Here is a 19,063-nt window from a genome sequence, read left to right as displayed (position 1 = left end):
TAACAACAACAAGGCTGTGGCATGGTGGGGTTTTTATTAGCTTAAGAGATGGTAATTTGCAGCAGGGAGAATAAATCCTTTGTTCAGGGTTTGGGTCCATCTTCCTTGTGATTTTTTTTTTTTAATAGACAAAATAAAATAAAACTCTCTTGCCTGATAAGTCTGTCGACGGTCTAGAGCAAGCCAAACTTTACAGGAATGGGTCCACAGCATCCAGACACAGAGAAATTCAGTCTCTCTAAACTGGAATCCCCTCAGAGCAGCGAAGTCCCAGCTCAAAAACTTCTGTTTTAAGCAACTTAAAAATGAAATGCAACTTTTCAAACCATAAAATTTAAACGCTTCCCTACACTCTGTGAGAAGAGAATAGAGCCAGAATCCGAGGATCAGGATGCAGAAGAAGGAAGGGTTGTCTGTAGCATGCCCCCTACATTTCCCCAACTCTGCTGAACACCCTTCTTTGGAGTTCTTGCTCCATAGGTGGAAAAGCAGCAGAGCTGTGGGAGCCAATCTTACTCTTCTGAATAACTTTTCCTCACTTAAATTTACATGGCAAAGTGTTGCAAGTTAACTCTCATAGTGTGCCCACAGGGATAGTAGCTGCCCTGCCTGCCATTCTGCTCCTGCCATGATGGATCCTTAGGAGGCTTCCTCTCATAAGAGGGATGGGCCCTGAGGGCTCATAGATAAGGCAAGAAAGGACCATTGTAGTCTGTCTTCCTGTTTAACACAGGCCATAGAACTTCGTATGAATTAATCCCTGCTTGAAATAGAGCATGTCTTTTAGAAAAACATATCTTGATTTCAAAATTTCCAGTGATGGAAAATCCACTATGATTAAGGCTACGTTTTAGTCACGGATATTTTTAGTAAAAGTCATGGACTGATCACGGGCAGTAAACAAAAATTCACGGCCTGTGACCTGGGGTCCATGACTTTTACTAAAAATACCTGTGACTTAAACTTGGGCGGGGACCACGGGTACTCTGGGGGTGGGAGTGGTCCAGGGGCACCACAGGTGCTGGGGCAGGCGGCCTGGAATCCCCGCTGGTGCTGGGGGATGGAGACCCTTGCTAGTGCTGGTGGGGGGGCATTGGTGGGGCTGATAGTGGCTCCCTACCTGGCTCAGTGTCTCTGCAGCTCCTAGGCAGTGGAGGGGCACAAGCATGTCAGCTGCTGCAGCTCCCATTGGCTGGGAACGGCAGCCAATGGGAGCTGCAGGGACGGGGGCCCCCCCAGCCCCTCGGCCACTTAGGAGCTGCAGGGCCATGGCAGTGGGAATTCCACACCCCAAGGTAAGTGCCCCCCGCACCTCCTAGCCCCCGGGCCTCTAGCCTGAGCCCCCTCCCACACACCCAGACTGGTGCTACTGGCCCAGGGGCTGCCCAAGCCAGAATCTGTGACTTCTGTGACAGACTCATAGCCTTAACCAGGACTCTCGGTAAATTGTTCCAATGGTTAATTACCCTCACAGTTAAAATTTGTGCCTTATTTCTAGTCTGAGTTGGTCTAGCATCAGCTTCAAGCTATTGGATCTTGTTATACCTTTTGTCTGCTGGGCTGAAGAGCTTTTTATTATAAAACTTCTGTTTGCCATGTTGGTATTGGTAGATGGTCTTAACAAAGAGAAGGTTGCGGGAAGACTTGATCACAAAGCAGATTGACCTCCTCAGAGTCCTTCACTGTAAGACATGTTTTATAATGTCTTCTGTCTACCAATCCGCTTCAAAAATATGTTTGTGTGATGTAATCTTAAATAATTACAATTATAGTTTTTTAAACTTTTAATTAAAATTAACAGTTTATGTGTGTTTTATTTACTTGCATCCTTGCTTTCAGGAGTAGTAAATTCAGGTTATGATTGATAGGTCTTGAAAAACTAGTGAAAATTATGACACAAAGCACAGCAATTGTGGATGTGTGGTTTTTACATTTTTTATTTTGTGTTTGAGTGACAGACTTTAATCATTCTAAGAAATTCCCTATACCAGAATAAGCCTAACAGAGTGATTCAGATTCTGAATTATACTCACAGAATTGCCTCTGGATTTTTATTCCCTTTGGGATTGGGGAGATTTTCTTCTTGTGGAAGTGGCAAGTTGTTCTGTCTCCAAATCCTACTAGTTGCAGAATCTGGGAAGACCAATACTGCCTATAAATCACCCTGGCAAATTATATAATTGACTACTGTGGTTTTTTTAAAGTTAATCTTTACATTAGCCTTTTGAAGCTGAAAGTCCTGCCAGTTGAGGCTACAGTTCTTCCTAGTAAACAGTGAAGGCCAAAGTTACTACTACTGTTTTCATAAACTATGGGGCACTCAAAATTCAGATGGAAATCCTATGAATTGGCTTCATTTGCACTATTTTTTTGGTAGGGGGAGCAGGTTAGTTTTTTGTTCTAACAGTTTCAGAGTGAATTATTTCAAACATAGGAAAATATTACAATATGTACTATGCATTTTAAAATAAACTCATTTTAAATTTCTAAATGTTCTAATAGTCTAAATTGAGTTGTAAAGTTAATGAATGAAAAATATTTGGTGTCTGCTTTTGTAATCATGTCTTCTTTGTTTTCTTCTTTCTGCCTCCTCCTTTGAACTGTCTCAGCCTTTCCACTTTTGCTGCCAAATGATTCTATAGCAAGAAGTATACTATAAAATCCAGAATGTCAGAGTGACGCAAAGAATATGAATAAAAGTATCTAAATGCATAGAGACTATTTACACTTCTGAATTGTGCAGTAAAATACGCATGGTAAAAGTATCCAAAAAGTGAAACTTTTGAAGAAAACTATTTGTAAAAGTTGGAGCTCCCATTTGTATATGCACCTAGAATTATATTTTTAATTTTCTCGATTATGTATCTAAATTCATTTTTACTTCTCTTACCTTTGTAGTCCAGCAAGCTGAAGCAGACGTTAGAAGCACAGATGTAAGTAAAGCTAACCGATATTTATATACAGCCAAAAGAGAAACGGACCTCTAATTTAAGTTTTTGATATAAGCAGTAAATACATATAAGCACTGTTAAAGGTCAGCCTTATTTCCAAAGATGGGAAATCCAGTTAAAACTGCCACTCTATCCTTCAGTCACCTCATCTGGGCTCCCAGGTATCACATGATAGTCACTCATTTGACAGCTCTGAGACACCTGCCTGTGGCTCAGTCCGAATTTCACACTTCTGGCTGAGCTGCAGAAACTCTGCCTTTTGGTCCCCAGGGCCATTGCTGCAATGTCGAGTAGTCAGCCAGGCAGGCATCTTTTCTCTCCTTCCTCACCTCGCTGGATTTCAGTCAGGAAGGAATTCCCAGGATGGGCAGTGGTTCTCAGCCCCGCAAAGAGAGGCCACAAGGCTCCCTCTAACTTCCCTCTCCCTCCTGTTTTCCTGCAGCCAACTGCATCTAGGCCCCTGTGACCCAATACCCTGCAAGCCCCCTACTCCTTAGAAACCCCAGCACTCACCTATGCCAGCCAAAGCTGCTAGGTTTTCCATAGCTCCATGTCCTACCTCTACCATTGCTTAGAGCAGTGTGTGTCTGACCGCAAGCTCAAGTTTATGATTCTATGCAAATTAGCTCACTAAACTTGCAAACAGTATCTGCACAAAACTTGGCAGTTATGCTTCATAGTGATATGAGCCTTGTTTTCTTGCCAGTCACTGTTCTGAGATCCCTTGAAAACAGTGTATTAGGCAAACAGGGTGAATATACATATTCTCCTCCTTCAAGTGTTGTCCACATTGATCCCCCACTTTTGTAACATGCATATGTAAGTTTCAACTTTCTGAAAAGCAGCGTCTGGGGCTGGACACATCCTCTCTAACAGCTCTACCCCTTCGTTTAAGCTTTCACCGAACTGCCCTGCCTTCCCAGCACCACAGGCTCTTTAACTATTGTGATGGTTGTCCTTTGAGTGATTGTGCATGTCTACAGCCCACTGTGGGTCCATTTGTGCCCAATGCATTCGAGTCGGAGACTCTTGCCAGCAGTGCATGCACCCCTGCCATCTTTGCACACAGAGCTGAGGGAAAAAGGGGTATGGCCACCACCTCTGCCTCAGTTCCTTCTTACCACTCACGGCAAGAGTTGGAGTTCCCCATTGCTCTTGAGCTTCAGTTTAACTAACTTTACTGAAAAAACTGTCTACAGCCTCTTCCCCATTCCTGCACCTGCGAGCCTGTCCTTAATAACTGCCTCCCGCCTAAAGCTCCCCTGCTTACAGACCAATTACCTACTGGGCCCACCTAGCCTACTTCAGCTCTTGCTGGGCTTGTCACACCCAGGGGCGGCTCTAGAAAGTAGGCTGCCCCAAGCAGCGCGGAGCGCTGCGCCGCCTCTTCCGCGGCTCGGTTGAGTTCCTGCCGGCATGCCTGCGGCAGGTCCACCGAGCCCGGGACGAGCGGACCTGCCGGGAGCTCAACCGGGGCCGCGGGACGACGGGACCCGCCGCAGTCATGCCTGCGGCAGGTCCGCTCGTCCCGGGGCTCCGGTGGACCTCCCGCAGGCATGACTGCGGAAGGTCCGCCGGAGCCAAATGCCGCCCCCCCGGGAAACGGCCGCCCCACGCGCCTGCTTGGCGCGCTGGTGTCTAGAGCCGCCCCTGGTCACACCACATCACAGTGCGCCTGTAGAGGTGCAGACTCACCCCCGCGGCGCCTCCTGCTGGTGACTTCTGGGAATTAGCCCGTTCCAGCTCTGGAGCACCCTCTGCAGGCTGGTGATCCACCTGCCCCCTGGCAGTAACCCCCTCAGTCTTAGGGTCTCCCCTCCCTGGGGAACCCCCACCCACTATTCCCACCTCACCTCAGTATATGGCTACTGCCAGTCATTGTCTAGCCCCATGCCCTGGGGCAGACTGCAGTATCAGCCTACTCATCACTGGCAAGGAGGGTTTGGATCTGCTGCCTTGGCCTACCCCTGGGCTGCCCTCTGCAACCTCCCAGTACCTTTTAACCCAATGCTAGGCTGCAGCCTGGGGCTTTCCAGGCTGGAGCACCCCAGCTCCTCAGCCTGTCCCTAGCCCTGCTCCACTCAGGTACTTTGTCTCTAGCTCCCTGCAGCCAGGTTCTTCTCCCTCTACAGGCAGAAGGAGACTGACTGGGCTTCTGGCTCACAGCCTCTTATAGGGGCCAGCTGGGCCTGATTGGGACCTGGCCACAGCTGAGCCTACTTTCCCCAATCAGCCCAGGCTTCTTGCCCCAGCCACAACCCTCTCCTGGGCTTTTTAAGCCCCGAAGGGCAGGAGCGGGTAATCACTACAGTGCCCCTTTATAGTCTCTGCTTCGGGCATGAGGATGGCAGGGTTGCATGCACTGCCTGCTGTTACTGCTAGCAAAAAGTCTCTAACTTGAGTGCATTGGGTGCACAAGCGCCTACAGTGGAATGTATATGTGCACAATGCATTTCAAAGTATAACAGGTGCTGTACAGGTAAGTAATTGTCCTTTTTTCTAGGACAGTTTTTCTTTTATAACCATGATTTTTTTGGTCACTGCCACAGCCCCCTCAGCGTCCTGAAAGACCTCCTTTCAACCTCTGCAGTCCTTTTCCAGAGGAGGATAGTGTGTTCTTGTTTAAGTTTGGAGTTAAATATACCTTTTTCCAAGTCTCTCAGCTCTGGGGTGGTGACTTTTTTTTTTTTTATTTTCAGTTGAGAGAATAGTTTGATATTTCAGCAACAACAAACCTTTTTACCTGTATCATTTTTCAATATATTTATCATCACACTGAAGAATTGTCACACAGTTTTCAGTTACTAGAGTGTGAAATGCTAGCATTGACCCAGAGGTGGGCAAACTACGGCCCGCGGGCCACATCCGGTCTGCAGGACCATCCTGCCCGGCCCTTGAGCTCCCAGCCGGGGACGCTAGCCCCCAGCCCCTCCCCTGCTGTCCCCCTTTCCCCACAACCTCAGCTCACCATGCCGCCAGCGCTCTGGGTGGCGGGGCTGCAAGCTCCTGCCAGGCAGCGCGGCTGCATGTCTGGCTCCAGTTGGATGGCGTGGCTGCCAGTCCTGCTGCTCTGAGCGGCATGGTAAGGGGGTGGGGAGTGGGGGGTTGGATAAGGGGCAGGGGGTCTCAGGGGACAGTCAGGGTAGTGAGCAAGGGGTGGTTGGATAGGCGTGGGAGTCCCGTGGAGCCTGTCAGGGGGTGGGGATGTGGATGGGATTGGGGCAGTCAGGGGACAGGGAGCAGGGTGGGTTGGATAGGGGGTGGGGTTCTGGGAAGGGTGGTTAGGGGCAGGGGGTTCTGGGAGGGAGTGGTCAGGGGACAAGGAGCGGGAGGGGAAGGGGTTGGATGGGTCGGCGGTTCTGGGGGGGTCAGGAAGTGGGAGGGGGCAGGGCCAGGCTGTTTGGGGAGGCACAGCCTTCCCTACCTGGCCCTCCATGCAGTTTCAGAACCCCAATGTGGCCCTCAGGCCAAAAAGTTTACCCACCCCTGCATTAACCTAACCTCTGGATCAAATCTCTGAATCCATAGGGAAAAACTGAATGAAGTCCATGATGAGTTACAGAAAAAAGAGGCGCTTTTTGCAGAGTTCCAGCCAGATGCAAATCAGAACTGTAAGTATCTGCATGAGGTTACATAATATTTGTTCCTGAAAATACCCCTCTAGTCATAATTGCCTCCCTGCACGAGATACCATTTTCATACCAGTTTAATTTGGAAAATTAAGGTAAACTTGAAACAGAAAAATAAGTGTGTGTGCTTGTGTGCATGTGCACGTGTGTGCATATTTGTCCATTACAATGGGACTTCAGTCTTGGGATCTTTAGTGCTAATGAAATATAAATAATTTCTTGGAAATAACTTCTCACCTGCTCTATCATTTATCTCTCTCTAAATTATTCTGAAATATTGATATGACCTAGAACTCTTCAGGAGCCTAATGCATTACATCCTAAATACAATGCTCCTGGGGGAATTCTGCGCCAAAAAAATAAAAAATCTGTGCAGACTATTTTAAAATTCTGCAAATTGTATTTGTTAAAATAACACTACATAATCACGCCAGTTTCAATTATTTTGGTAATTTATTTCAAAGTACCTGTCAGCAAGTATGTCTGTAACAATACAGACACACATAAAGTTTCCCCAAGGAGTGAAGAGTTAAAGAACCCCCTACGACAACACAGTTCCTGCTTTTCTGCCCCCATCTCCCCCAGAGCCCAACTGGGGGGGGGGGCAGACACTCACATACCCTTCCCCCCCAGAGCTGAGCTGGGCACCGACCCCAGCCAATACACCCAAACCCCCTAATTCACAGAGCCCAGCCATGCCCCCCACCCCTGAGCCCAAATATCCATACACTCTTCCCCTCTCAGAGCCCAGTTGCGGGCCCCCACCCGGCCCAGATACCCGCACCACCTCCCCCCCAGAGCCCAGCTGCGGGGGATCCCACCAGCCCAGACACCAATCCCCCTACCCCATAAAGCCCCGGGATCCAGAAGGAGAAACAGCCTGATGCTCTATCCCGGGCTTGCACAGATTTTCCTGCGTGTTGCCCTCTCCTTCCCTCAGGGCGTGTGGGGAACTGCCGCTGTGGGGAACTCTCTAGCTCTCTCTCTCCCCCTCCCTCCAGCAGTGTCTTCAATATGTGAGCTGGGCTCTGCTGGGTCCAGCAGCTTCTAGTGGCAGCCAGCAGCACTACAGCCCATTTTTGTGGGAGAAAGAAAAATTCTGCGCAAAAAGCATTAATTTCCACAAAATTCTGCATTGCACAGTGGTGCAGAATTCCCCCAGGAGTAATACAAGCAGAATATTGATGAAGCTTTAGAAATACCTAGTCCCTCTCATTTTGGTGTTTTTTAATTTTTTTTTCTAAATAGCTCAAAAGATTGATGAGCTGGAGGCAGCTTTGCGTAAAAAAGATGAAGACATGAAAGCAATGGAAGAAAGATATAAAATGTACCTGGAGAAAGCAAGAAATGTGAGTGGTATATTTCAATACAAATAAAGTCTCTCTTCTCTCCCCTCCCCATCACCCCACCTCTATATGAATCAGTGATGCTGACAGGCTTCTCAAATATCCTGTATTAAAAGTGGTTTTATCTTACATTTTTAGGCCAGATTGCTTGGTTATTGTAATTTGCATGCAGCATAGTGTAGAATATAACCCCAAATATGAAAATCTGTTATTAACACTTCCTTATTAATTGGCATCTTCTGTCATACTTATGTCCTTCATTTGAATTTCACTGTTGCATGTTTTATTTCCAGCTGAGATGTGAGGTTGCTGAAGATGAAACATCAAACATATTCATTTTCTTTATACAGGTGATAAAAACCTTAGACCCCAAACTAAATCCAGCATCAGCAGAAATTATGTTGCTGAGAAAGCAGCTACTAGAGAGAGACAAAAAAATTGAAGCCCTGGAGGTAAAACTTGTATCTCTTCTTGTTTTTCTTTTTAAAATCCAATTGTATGTCCTAAGTGGAAATCTCACTTGTGTGTGAGAGACTGCAAAGAGTCTCTTTGATTCAGTTGCCTTTCTATTACTCGAACTGTTCAACCTATCAAGCACAGAGATTTGACCTTGATTTGCTGACATTCTATCCTGAGGTGAATCTGTCAAGACTGTTCGCGCGCGTGTGTGTGTGTATGTATGTATAGATAAGGTGTTTATTTTTAAGGTTAAGTGTTTTATTGCTTATGAAAAGTAATGTGTATGAATTTAAAACTTCTCAGAGTGAATTAAAGTAAACTGTAGTTTAACTATAGTGCCACCAGTGCACTATGGTAATTGGAAATCTGTATAATACCATGCATTGTTGAATGGAAAGTGTAAGTATAATTTAGTCTATATCAAAATACGTAAGTCATTACATGTAACAGAGTTATTAAAATAATATTAGAGACACTAAAATATTACACAGGTTATACTAAAAATGCTGTTCCTAGTGACAGCTACTTGGGTAAATATAAAATTTCTAAACACAGTTTTTAAATCTTTAAGGGCCTGATCCTGCATTTGTTCTGCAGTCAAAATTCCCATTGACTTTTCTGTGTACTGACAGTAGACTAGGACCCTAGATTATTAAATCAGTGGGGATAATTGCTCATTTATGGCTGCTAATGCAATGGAATTATGACTTTCTGAAATATTTGCACTGAACATACTCTTGATTATATATCCACAAAAAGGTTTCCTGTTTACAGTGATGCGTTATTTAAAAATTTTATCCATCTGTCGTGGTAAGGGGTGGTTCCTTTTCTTGCAATAGTCTATTATAATAATAAACAATTTCATCACTTTGATAGCCACTTTTGAAAATCCATATAATTGTTTACGCTGTTTTAGTTGCAGTATTGGTATATCACACTACTGTATTGTTTATCTCAGTCAAGTCCTCTAAGGAGAGTGGACTCTGATAAAGTATATATAATTATCTTCACTTGTCAGAACTTTTGAGTAGCTAAGATTCCCTTGTCTATTTCTAAATCTGTTTATCTTTCTCTCTAGAGTGAATGTAAGATTGCCAAGTTGCGTGATTATGAAGAAAAGCTAATTGTATCTGCATGGTATAACAAGGTGAGTCGAAACATTCCACTTATCTGTCAGTATGGTAACTTAAAAATCAGAAGTACTCAGGATGAGCTTATAAACAATTTGAAACTATCATTTTCTTGCCATCTTGATCTGTTCCATACTTAAAGTCTGTTTCACTGAATGCTCCTGAGGTGACTTTGAGACCTGGATTACCTTTTTAGATGTGTTACGAATTTGGTTACCTATGGAAGGAAAACCCATTTCTCTACAGTTATCTTTGCACAGACATCAAGGATGAAGGCTAAAATAGCCTTTTTCTAAAACAATAATATATATGATACATGGGGCTATTAGCACCGCCTAGTATTAAGTTTGCCTGACACTTCCCATTAGAAACTCGTATTTTCAGTTGCTTAACAAGATTTTTTTGTTATCTGCCAAACTTTAACTCAAATTCTGCATACTGGGTGTCTGAATCAGGCTGAATTGTTTTTGGGAAAAAAATTTCAGCCAAAACAGTTCAGCCATTTGTAAGAACAAAGTTTCAAAAAAAATTTTGCTTCAGTCTTCCCTAAAAGTGTTAATGGTATCGAAATACTCAACACAAACAATATTAACAACAAGGGGAAAGGGAATGCAAGCCAAAATGGGGAAACGGCTTAAAGAATATTAGATAAGTTAGATGTATTCAAGTCGGCTGGACCTGATTAAATTCATCCTAGAGTACTTAAGGAACTAGCTGAATCAATCTCTGAACCATTAGCAATTCTCTTTGAGAATTCATGGAGAACAGGTGAGGTCTGGAGAGGACTGGAGAAGGGCAAACATAGTAGCTGTTTTTAAAAAGGGGGACAAAGACGACCCAGGGAATTATTCCTGGAAAGATCTTGGAACAAATTATTATGCAATCAGTTTGTAAGCACCTAGAGGAAAATAGGATTATAAGGAATAGTCAGCATGACTTTGTCAAGAACAAATCATGCCACAGCTACCTAATTTTCTTGTTTGGCAGGGTTACTGGCTTTGTTGATGCGAGGAGAAGCAGAAGATGTGCTATATCTTGATTTTTAGCAAGGTTTTTGATACAATCCCACTTGATCTCATAAGCAAACTAGGGAATATGGTGTAGATGAAATTACTATAAGGTTGCACAACTGGTTGAGAGACCATACTCAGAATGGTTATCAATGGTTTGCTGTCAAACTGAGAGGGTGCATCTAGCAGGGTTCCACAGGGATCAGTCCTGGCTCTGGTATTGGTCAGTATTTACATTAATGACTTGGATAATTGAGTGGAGAGTATGTTTATGAAATCTGCAGATGACACCAAGCTGCGAGGGATTGCAAGCACTTCGGAGGACAGGATTAGAATTCAAAACCACCTTGACCAATTCAAAAATTGGTCTGAAATTTACAAGATTAAATTCAGTAAAGACAAGTGCAAAGACCTACAGTTAAGGAGGAAAAATCAAATGCACAACTACAAAATGTGGAGTAACTTGCTAGGCAGTAGAACTACTGAAAAATATGAGTATTACAGTGGATCACAATTTGAATAGGAGTCAACAGAGCAATGCAGTTGCAAAATATCATTCTGAAGTGCTAATTACATTCTGAAGTGTATTAACCAGGGTGTCATATGTAATACATGGGAGGTAATTGTCTCTTTCTGTTTGGCACTGGTGAGGCCTCAGCAGGAGTACTGTGTCCAGTTCTGGGCACCACACTTTAGGCAAGATGTGAACAAATTGAAGAAAGTCCAGAGGAGAGCAACAAAAAATGATAAAAAGTTTAGAAAACCTGATCTGTGAAGAAAGGTTTAAAAAAGCCGGGCATGTTAGTCTTGAGAAAAGACGACTGAAGAAGGACCTGATAAGTCTTCAAATATGTTTAGGGCTGTTGTAAAGAGGATGGTGATCAATTGTTTTCCATGTCCACTGAAGGAGGGACAAGAAGTAATGGGCTTAATCTGCAGCAAGGGAGATTTAGGTTAGATATTAGGAAAAAAATTATTTAAGTATAAGGGTAGTTACACAGTAGGCTTCCAAAGGAGGTTGTGGAATCCCCATCACTGGAGGTTTTTAAGAACAGGTTGGACAAACACCAGTAAGGGATGGTCTAGGCCAGGGGTCCCCAACGCGGTGCCCGCGGGTGCCATGGCACCCACAGGGGCATCTAAATGCGCCTGCATCCTGGCCGGCAGTGGAGCATCTGCCAAAATGCCGCCGAATTTCGGCGGCAGCAACACCTCTCAATGATGCCGCTTGCTGCCAGAAAGTGACGTCATCAAGAGGCGTCGCCGCCGAAATGCCACAGAATTTCGACGGATGCTCCACTGCCGCTATGGAAAAGGTTGGGGACCACTGGTCTAGGCATACTCGGTCCTGCCTCCGCGCAGGGGGCTAAACTTGATAACTAACTTCTCACGGTCCTTTCCAGCCCTACATTTCTATTACTCTGTTTCACAATGTTTAACTAAAACACACTTACACTTACACTTTTTCCTCTGAGAACCTCTAGTACCCCCATGCTTTGGAGCAGGATCTTGAACTTCGGCACAGGGATGGCCTTTGCGTTAGGGAATATGCCTTTTGCTGTCTCTGTGAAAATCCACTCAAATTTGGCTAAGTTATAAGCCTTTGAAATGTTTCAATTCCCATGTGCTCATAGAGATTTAGCTGCTTAAGATTCTGTTTTCATTGAGCATGCTCAATACCCTCACAGTTCCTCCATGTGGCTAGGGAAAAGAAAGGAGTGGATTGAGACAAGAAGACTGAGAGTGATGAGGGGAAAGAAACTTGACTGAAAGCCAGGGATGGGGCAGGGAGTGGGAAATGGAACTGTGACATGCAATGCAAAACTGCTGCTTTTGATGATGTGAAAAAGATGTCTCATTCGCTTATTTTATTTCTTCCCAGAGCCTGGCTTTCCAGAAGCTCAGTATGGAATCCAGACTGATGGGTAGCAGTACCTGCAAAGACCCTGGGTCATGCCCTCCTGCACGCTCTTTCCTAGCACAGCAACGACATGTCACCAACGCCAGACGGAGTCTCTCTATTAAAGTACCTAATGCAACATCGGATTAAACCGCAAAGGAAATGTTTACACTAAAGTGTCCTTAAAATATTTTGTGGCGTCCATTGTAACTATCTGACCGAGGAAGAGGTTGTGATGCTGGGCTTCAGCTATTTTAACATCAAAATGTATTGAATACACAACGGTAAATTAATCTGGTGAATGGTTTCTAAAAATCATCAGCACACGTAGTCTACTAAAGACTGTTGCGCCAGCAACCTTTTCTAAAAAGCAGCACCTAGATGGAAGTAGATTTGAATAACTGAAGTATGTGTTTAAAAACACAGCTTTAAAGATTTATATTTGTCTTCATAGTATATTGTATATAAATATAAAAATTGGCAATATATATTATATTTAATATTTTTAGTCTGGAATTGACTGATTTTTTTTTTAACAGAAGAACAATTTTTGGAAAACATCAGAAAACCTGATAACATTAGGTATATTTGCTGGATCTTTATAACATAAAGAAAAATCAGTCCTTTTGCTAGAAGAGTCCATAGTTTTAAAAGGATGCATTTGTGAATCAAGAGAATTTTGGCATTCCCAAACTGTTTAGTGACTTCAGGACTTAACTTTTAAGACAGAAGATATATCACTATCTCAATCAAGAAGCAGAAAGTTTCAATCTACTTAAAATTGTAACTACTTAATTTGTTTAAATTTGTATATATACTTCTTAAGGAAAACCTATCTTTAACGTTCTGAATTCACTAAAGCCAAAAAGTCTGTCTGTTTGAATTAATGTAGTAGTCAATAATGTTTTTTAAAAAAACACCACCTTTAAAATGTAGTTGTATTATATAATTTTTATTACAGTCTTTGGGAGGGGGGAAATCCCTAATATTTATTCAGTTCAGTTAAACAGCTGTGCGCATAGAAATCACTCTTTCTCATTCCTCAGGTTTTTATATATTTTCTTAACTACTGTGAACTAATCACATCAAGCAGGCAGGCTAATGGAGAGATCTTTGCGCATGGTTAGTGACATAGATTGGCATGGAAAAGATAAAGGTAGAAGACATCCGGTATTCCAGACCTCGGAAGATGAACATAGCTAGATGGATTGGTGTGAAATTTATCTGTATCATTAAATTTATTAAATGTAATTTGGGATATTGCAGATTATGTATTTTATGACTTCTAAACCAAACTTTGTACTGTGGGATAATTTAAGCATTATACCCAGATGTATAGACACTCTTTCCTTAAACCTGTTTGTTAGATAATTTTAACCAGTAGCTTTAATAAAAATTTGTTTCACACCTATCCATACAACACTTCAGTTGACATTTGTTTACAAAATGGCTATTTTCACATCAACAACTTACAAAAAAGCACCTTTAAAAAAGATTTTTGAATTTTCCATGATCTTTATAAACTGACTAGACCCATTTGTTACATCAATAGTAAAATAACACAGTGAATAAAGTCACAGCAGATTTAAAAGAAACCTAATCTAGCAAACTAAGGTAAAGATGTGAGGCTACCATACCTATAGTATAGTAAACATCACATGCTTGGATTAAAAGAATGTGTGTATCTTTTCAGTATTAAAGCCATATTAATTTGAAAGCTGGACTCAATTTTGCTTGCAAAATTCAAAATTAGGTCTTTTTGAGTTTGTAATGAAATATGAATTTTGAGTAGCTTTGCATTTCATTAGATACTTCACAAGCCTTTAAATAAGGCTTATCCTTTGTTCTCTTGCTGCCCTAAGGTCCTGATAATTCTGGAACTGGACCTCCTGCATGATTCTACAGGCAAAGTCTGTCCACTCGTTCAGTTTGTGATTCTTTAAAAAAGTGTTTTGCTCTCTTTACAGTATTATAAATATTGACATTCAATTTGATTTCCTCCTAAAATGTTTATCAATAGAGAAAGCTGAAATCTAACCGTATACTACATTTATTTGTAATAAATATTCTAATTGAATTATTGTTGTTTTGTCTTTCAAGTTCTGTCCTGCAGAATTGTGTGCTTCTGTTGATGTCTCTTACTGATGCATTGATATTGCTGGATTGTGTTTTTGTATGTTTCTAAGCTTTGATTGCCTACTATTTGATTGAAATAGGTGGGTGGGTGGGAAGGCAACTTTTGCAGATGTCTTAGCATGACTCTTATGTTTAAAAGGTTTGGTATTTCAGTATGTTCTTTGTGAAATGTGGAACAGAATTATCACTAATAGCATTGAATTAGGTGTTTTTCCCTGTAAATGCGATTTCACAAACACGGTAATTCTTCGGCTTACTTTTGAAAGCACTCATCTAGAATATAGTCCTAATGGATTCTGTCATACGTTATCACATTAATGTTGCAGTGTCAATAGCAAAAGTCAGGTGCTAGTGGGAATAGAACCCTTTCACCAACCCTTCTCAAAACTGCAGACACCAGTTCCAAAGAACTTGAATAAGGAATATGATCCCTTTTACTTAGCTGAGGCTGTCAGCTAAGTAGCAGTAAGCATGTAGTGGTTATACAAGGAAAGCTTGGATCTTCAGAGAAGATACAGAGAAGGATTATCTGTATGAGGTGTTTCTGGGATGGCCATCACTATGTATTTAGCTGTCAGATGAAATTTTACTTAAAATTATTGGAACTGGTAAAGCAGTATGTCACTTCTTTAGCATCTGTTCAGGACTAATCAGAAGTTGTAGAAGAACTATTTTCATAGGTCTGGTTAAATTTAGACCTCCACCTGCGAGTGACGAATTGATCAACAGACCTCAGTATTTGATCACGAGCCATTAATGTAATATTCATTTCCACTTGTTTTAAGGTGGTATAATAAAAGATGCAATAGGATTAACCTTTATATTGAGCGTGTTTTGAGAATCTTTATTGATGGCATGCTCTTTAGAAAAGTGTTGAATTATTTAGCTACAAATTACTGAGCTATGTACAATTGGTATTGTTTACCAGATTTACTTAGTATGGTGTGATTCAGAGACTAGGGCTGTTGGCTGTCTCGTGATAAATCTAATTTATGCTGTGTCCAGATGTCACAGCTATAAATGCACACAGATTATTAAATGAGATAATTGACTCCTGCTGTATTTCTCCAGTACAGCTAATAATGTTGGAAAGAAGTAACTTTCTAATAAAGCTGATAATATAGATCCAATGATGAAAGAAAAAATGCCCTTTGCACCCTATGTTGTAAATTACTAGAGCGTTGTTTCATGGATGGTTTTGGGGATAGAGATTCCACGTGGTGTGAGACCATTTAATTTAATTTGTAATAAGATATTTGTATGGGATTAACTCTGCCCCTTTGGTTGAAATATGGCTGTTCTGGTGGTTTCCATTAATAATCTTAATTTTGGATTATTAGATTTCTGTCATTCCTAGGTGTATCAGGCAGCTTTAACACACCTATATTTTACGAGATTAAGATACAGTCAGTGAAATTAATGAAAATTTCACCTAATATTGCATATTTCTTGTTAAGAAAAAAAATCAAAAGTATTCTGTTTTCTATAATAAGCATTTACTTCATAACAACTAGTAAAAGCAATACTAATGTTTTATTTAAGCAGTCATAGGTTAGGAATTTATTTCAAATAACAAATGCTACTTAGTTAATGATGTCTGATAAAGTAACTTTCCCAAACCTTTTACTTTTGTTTCCACTTGTTCTGCCAGGTTTGAGGTTTACTGTGTATCAGTGTCTAAATTTTCTGTTTTTAAAACAAACGTAAAGACTGTGTTATCACATAGAACTGGAAAAAAATTGCACTAATTTTTAAACTCTGGTTTTATTCTTTCTCTGGAAAATATTATTTTATATTCACATAAAGATTTTTAAAATGAATTCAGTGGTCTCTTTATTTTAAGTACTGCATTTAGTAGTCCTTTATACCATAAATTCTTTGAGGATGGAGCCGTGTCTATCCCTCAGTTTGTACAGTGTCCTGATCAGCACCTTTGGGTGCTGTCATAATTACTGTGCCTAAAATGTTTGTAGCTTACAAGCTATAGATTTGTTTAAATCAACCTTGAGCTTCTCGTTCTTGCCATCAAAGTCCTGCAGAACTTAATTCCTCCTACCTTTCTGCTCTTGTTTCCATTTAAGCTACATTTTCTTCAAGTGATTGTCCATTTGTATTCCACTTTTAGCAGTGCATTTGCACGTGAGATTGAATTATTTTGTCCATTGGGACTGCATCTACACCCTACATGCCCTCTGGTGTTTTGTAGTCAAGGGTATAAAGGGCAGAGCGGCCATAACTGCCCATCATTTCTTCTTGCCTCCCGGTGGCAGTGAGATGGAACTCTTTCAGCATCCATGTCTTTCTGCAAGTGTTCTCTAGTTTTGAGTTTAGTATTCCTTAGTATGGTATTCCTTTTTTATTTGTGTGTTGGCAAATTAACAATAAAAAGACAAGATCTCCAGCTTCAGGAGTGCATGGGTACTGGACCCCGCAGTTCCCAAAACATGGCAGAGTCTAAATCCACAGGATTTAAGTTGTGTCCCTCCTGCAAGGCAGCTGTTCATATCAATGATGGAGAATCAAAATGCTGCATCTGCCTCAGTGAAGCATATATAGCACTTAAGTGCTTAGTTTATTGCCTTTTTAAAAAAGACACAAAAGGGGAGGGAATCCTTCCAAAAAACGTTTTTCCTTGTGAAAAGATCTGTGAATGCATCTTCTGTGCCATATAAGGAAGAAACTGGACCAGATCATGTCTGCTACTGCTTCTGTTAGCCCCAAAACCACCCCAAGCTCCAGACTTTACATGCTGCTTATGGAATTGTCAAGAGCCTCCAAACCCTTCTCCATGCAATCTTCTGAGGAGAGAGGGAGGGAAGAGCACTGCTCAGAGTGATAAGAAATGAAGCACTCTCTTACTGGCACCACCTAGAATGGCAGGCATTTTGAGGCCCAGATCAGGTACTGCTGACTAACACCTGAGCACTGATTGGTCACCAGACACCGGCCCGTCAGGAGCCAATGTGTACCTTTCTATACTAGCACCTAATATTGGGGTGCTCTGTGCCCTCATCCACTACACGTAATGTTGAGGGAAGCACTCCTAGAACTGACTTCCTTGGGAGCAGGAAGATTTACAGTATTGCGTGACTTGGAAGTAACCAAACAACCAGAGTCACCATTGCTGGGCATTGTAAAGAAATTCCTAGTACTGGTGCCGTCTGCCTGTATCGGCCACCTCAGTTCCTGCACAGGACGCTTCAGGATCCTCTAGAACTCCAAGAAAGATGGCTCATTCTATGGAGGAAATGTATTTTCTCCTCCTCTGCATCAGAGCAAAGTGGAGACATGTTGCCCATGTACTTACCACACTCTCCTGGCTATGAGCCAAATTACTCCAACAGTGAGTCCAGAGGCTACTTTTTCAGAAGAGGACATAAGGAGATGCATGACGAGCCCCTCTCCTGTTAATCTCCGTGGCCAACAATACCAAACCTGTCCAATTCATTCATGGCCATTTCGGTGGCGACACCTCTCGATGACGTCGCTTGTCGGCGGCAAGCGGTGTCATCGAGAGACGTCGCCGCTGAAATGCCGCAGAAATTCGGCAGCGACGCCTCTCGATGCCGCGGTTGTCAGCAGCAAGCGGCGTCATCAAGAGGCGTCGCCACCGAAATGCTGCAGAAATTTGGCGGCATTTCGGCGGATGCCTGATCGCCGGCCAGGACATGGGCGCATTTAGATGCCCCCACGGGTGCCGCGTTGGGGACCCCTGGTTTAGGCTCTCCTTGTATAGTTATCACTATTATTCAATAAATAACTTTTACGGTTAAGCTGGTTGCTTTTCTCTCTCTCTCTCTCTCTCTCTCTGAACTTTACTCTTCTGTGTTTTTCAGTTCCCCAGTTACTCTGCAGCAACGCTTCTTTTACCTAAGCTAAAGATCCCTGCAGCGCCCAACAATACTGTGGGGTTTGCTCATTGAATGGGTTACTACTAGTACAATTGTAACATGAAAGTGGGGATAGGGATGTGCTGAACCTATGGCATATAAGGGATGCAGCTTGAATGTGCTGCTTGCCCCAGCCTATTGAGCCCAGGGGCATATAAGGGGGCGGGGATCAGCTTGAAAGTGTTGATTGACCGGGTCCGCTCACATTTGCTCTGTTAATTGTGTGTTCATCTGGTTCTGGGGCTGGAGGAACCTAGGTCCTGCAGGAGAGCTCCATTGGGAGGGCACTTGCAGCAGGGAGAAGTAGAGCTCCATATGAAAACACAAGTGACACAAGCAGCACAGTGATAGACTTACAGACCCTCCCTCCCCTGCCCCCTGAAGAGTAACCGGGCAAATCTGGTAACACGAGGCAATTGTCTTCTGTAACATCCAATTCTGTCTAGCGATTTCAGCTGCTTTGCCCTTTACGCACTTGGCTATGGAACACACAGGGCATGCAGGACACAAGCGCATCCCTAAGGGATGCTGCTTTTCAAAAGAATTTGATCTCGTGTATGGGATGCATACGCACCACCGGAAGTGAAATATACATGGACAACATATTTTAAA

The 19,063-nt window shown here is 42.6% G+C and overlaps 1 protein-coding gene across 5 annotated transcripts in view; it reads left to right on the top strand.

The window, feature by feature from the left end:
• Positions 1 to 14,502, top strand: part of HOOK1 (hook microtubule tethering protein 1) — a 75,254-nt gene extending 60,752 nt beyond the window's left edge. For 4 of the 5 annotated variants that reach the window (XM_039486500.1, XM_039486498.1, XM_039486499.1 and 1 more), the window contains 6 exons: positions 2,899 to 2,933; positions 6,480 to 6,562; positions 7,829 to 7,929; positions 8,277 to 8,378; positions 9,464 to 9,532; positions 12,408 to 14,502. In XM_039486500.1, the coding sequence (XP_039342434.1) occupies positions 2,899 to 2,933; positions 6,480 to 6,562; positions 7,829 to 7,929; positions 8,277 to 8,378; positions 9,464 to 9,532; positions 12,408 to 12,575 (558 nt within the window). In that variant the 3' untranslated portion in view covers positions 12,576 to 14,502. The remainder of the gene's footprint in view (positions 1 to 2,898; positions 2,934 to 6,479; positions 6,563 to 7,828; positions 7,930 to 8,276; positions 8,379 to 9,463; positions 9,533 to 12,407) is intronic. The other variant, XR_005584122.1, reaches the window with a different exon arrangement.
• Positions 14,503 to 19,063: the final 4,561 nt, after the last annotated feature.

Source organism: Mauremys reevesii, linkage group 8 (assembly GCF_016161935.1).
Source record: "Mauremys reevesii isolate NIE-2019 linkage group 8, ASM1616193v1, whole genome shotgun sequence".
NCBI classification, from domain to species: domain Eukaryota; kingdom Metazoa; phylum Chordata; order Testudines; family Geoemydidae; genus Mauremys; species Mauremys reevesii.
The sequence above is the reverse complement of the archived record's forward strand: the minus strand, read 5'-3'. Positions and strand labels throughout refer to the sequence as shown.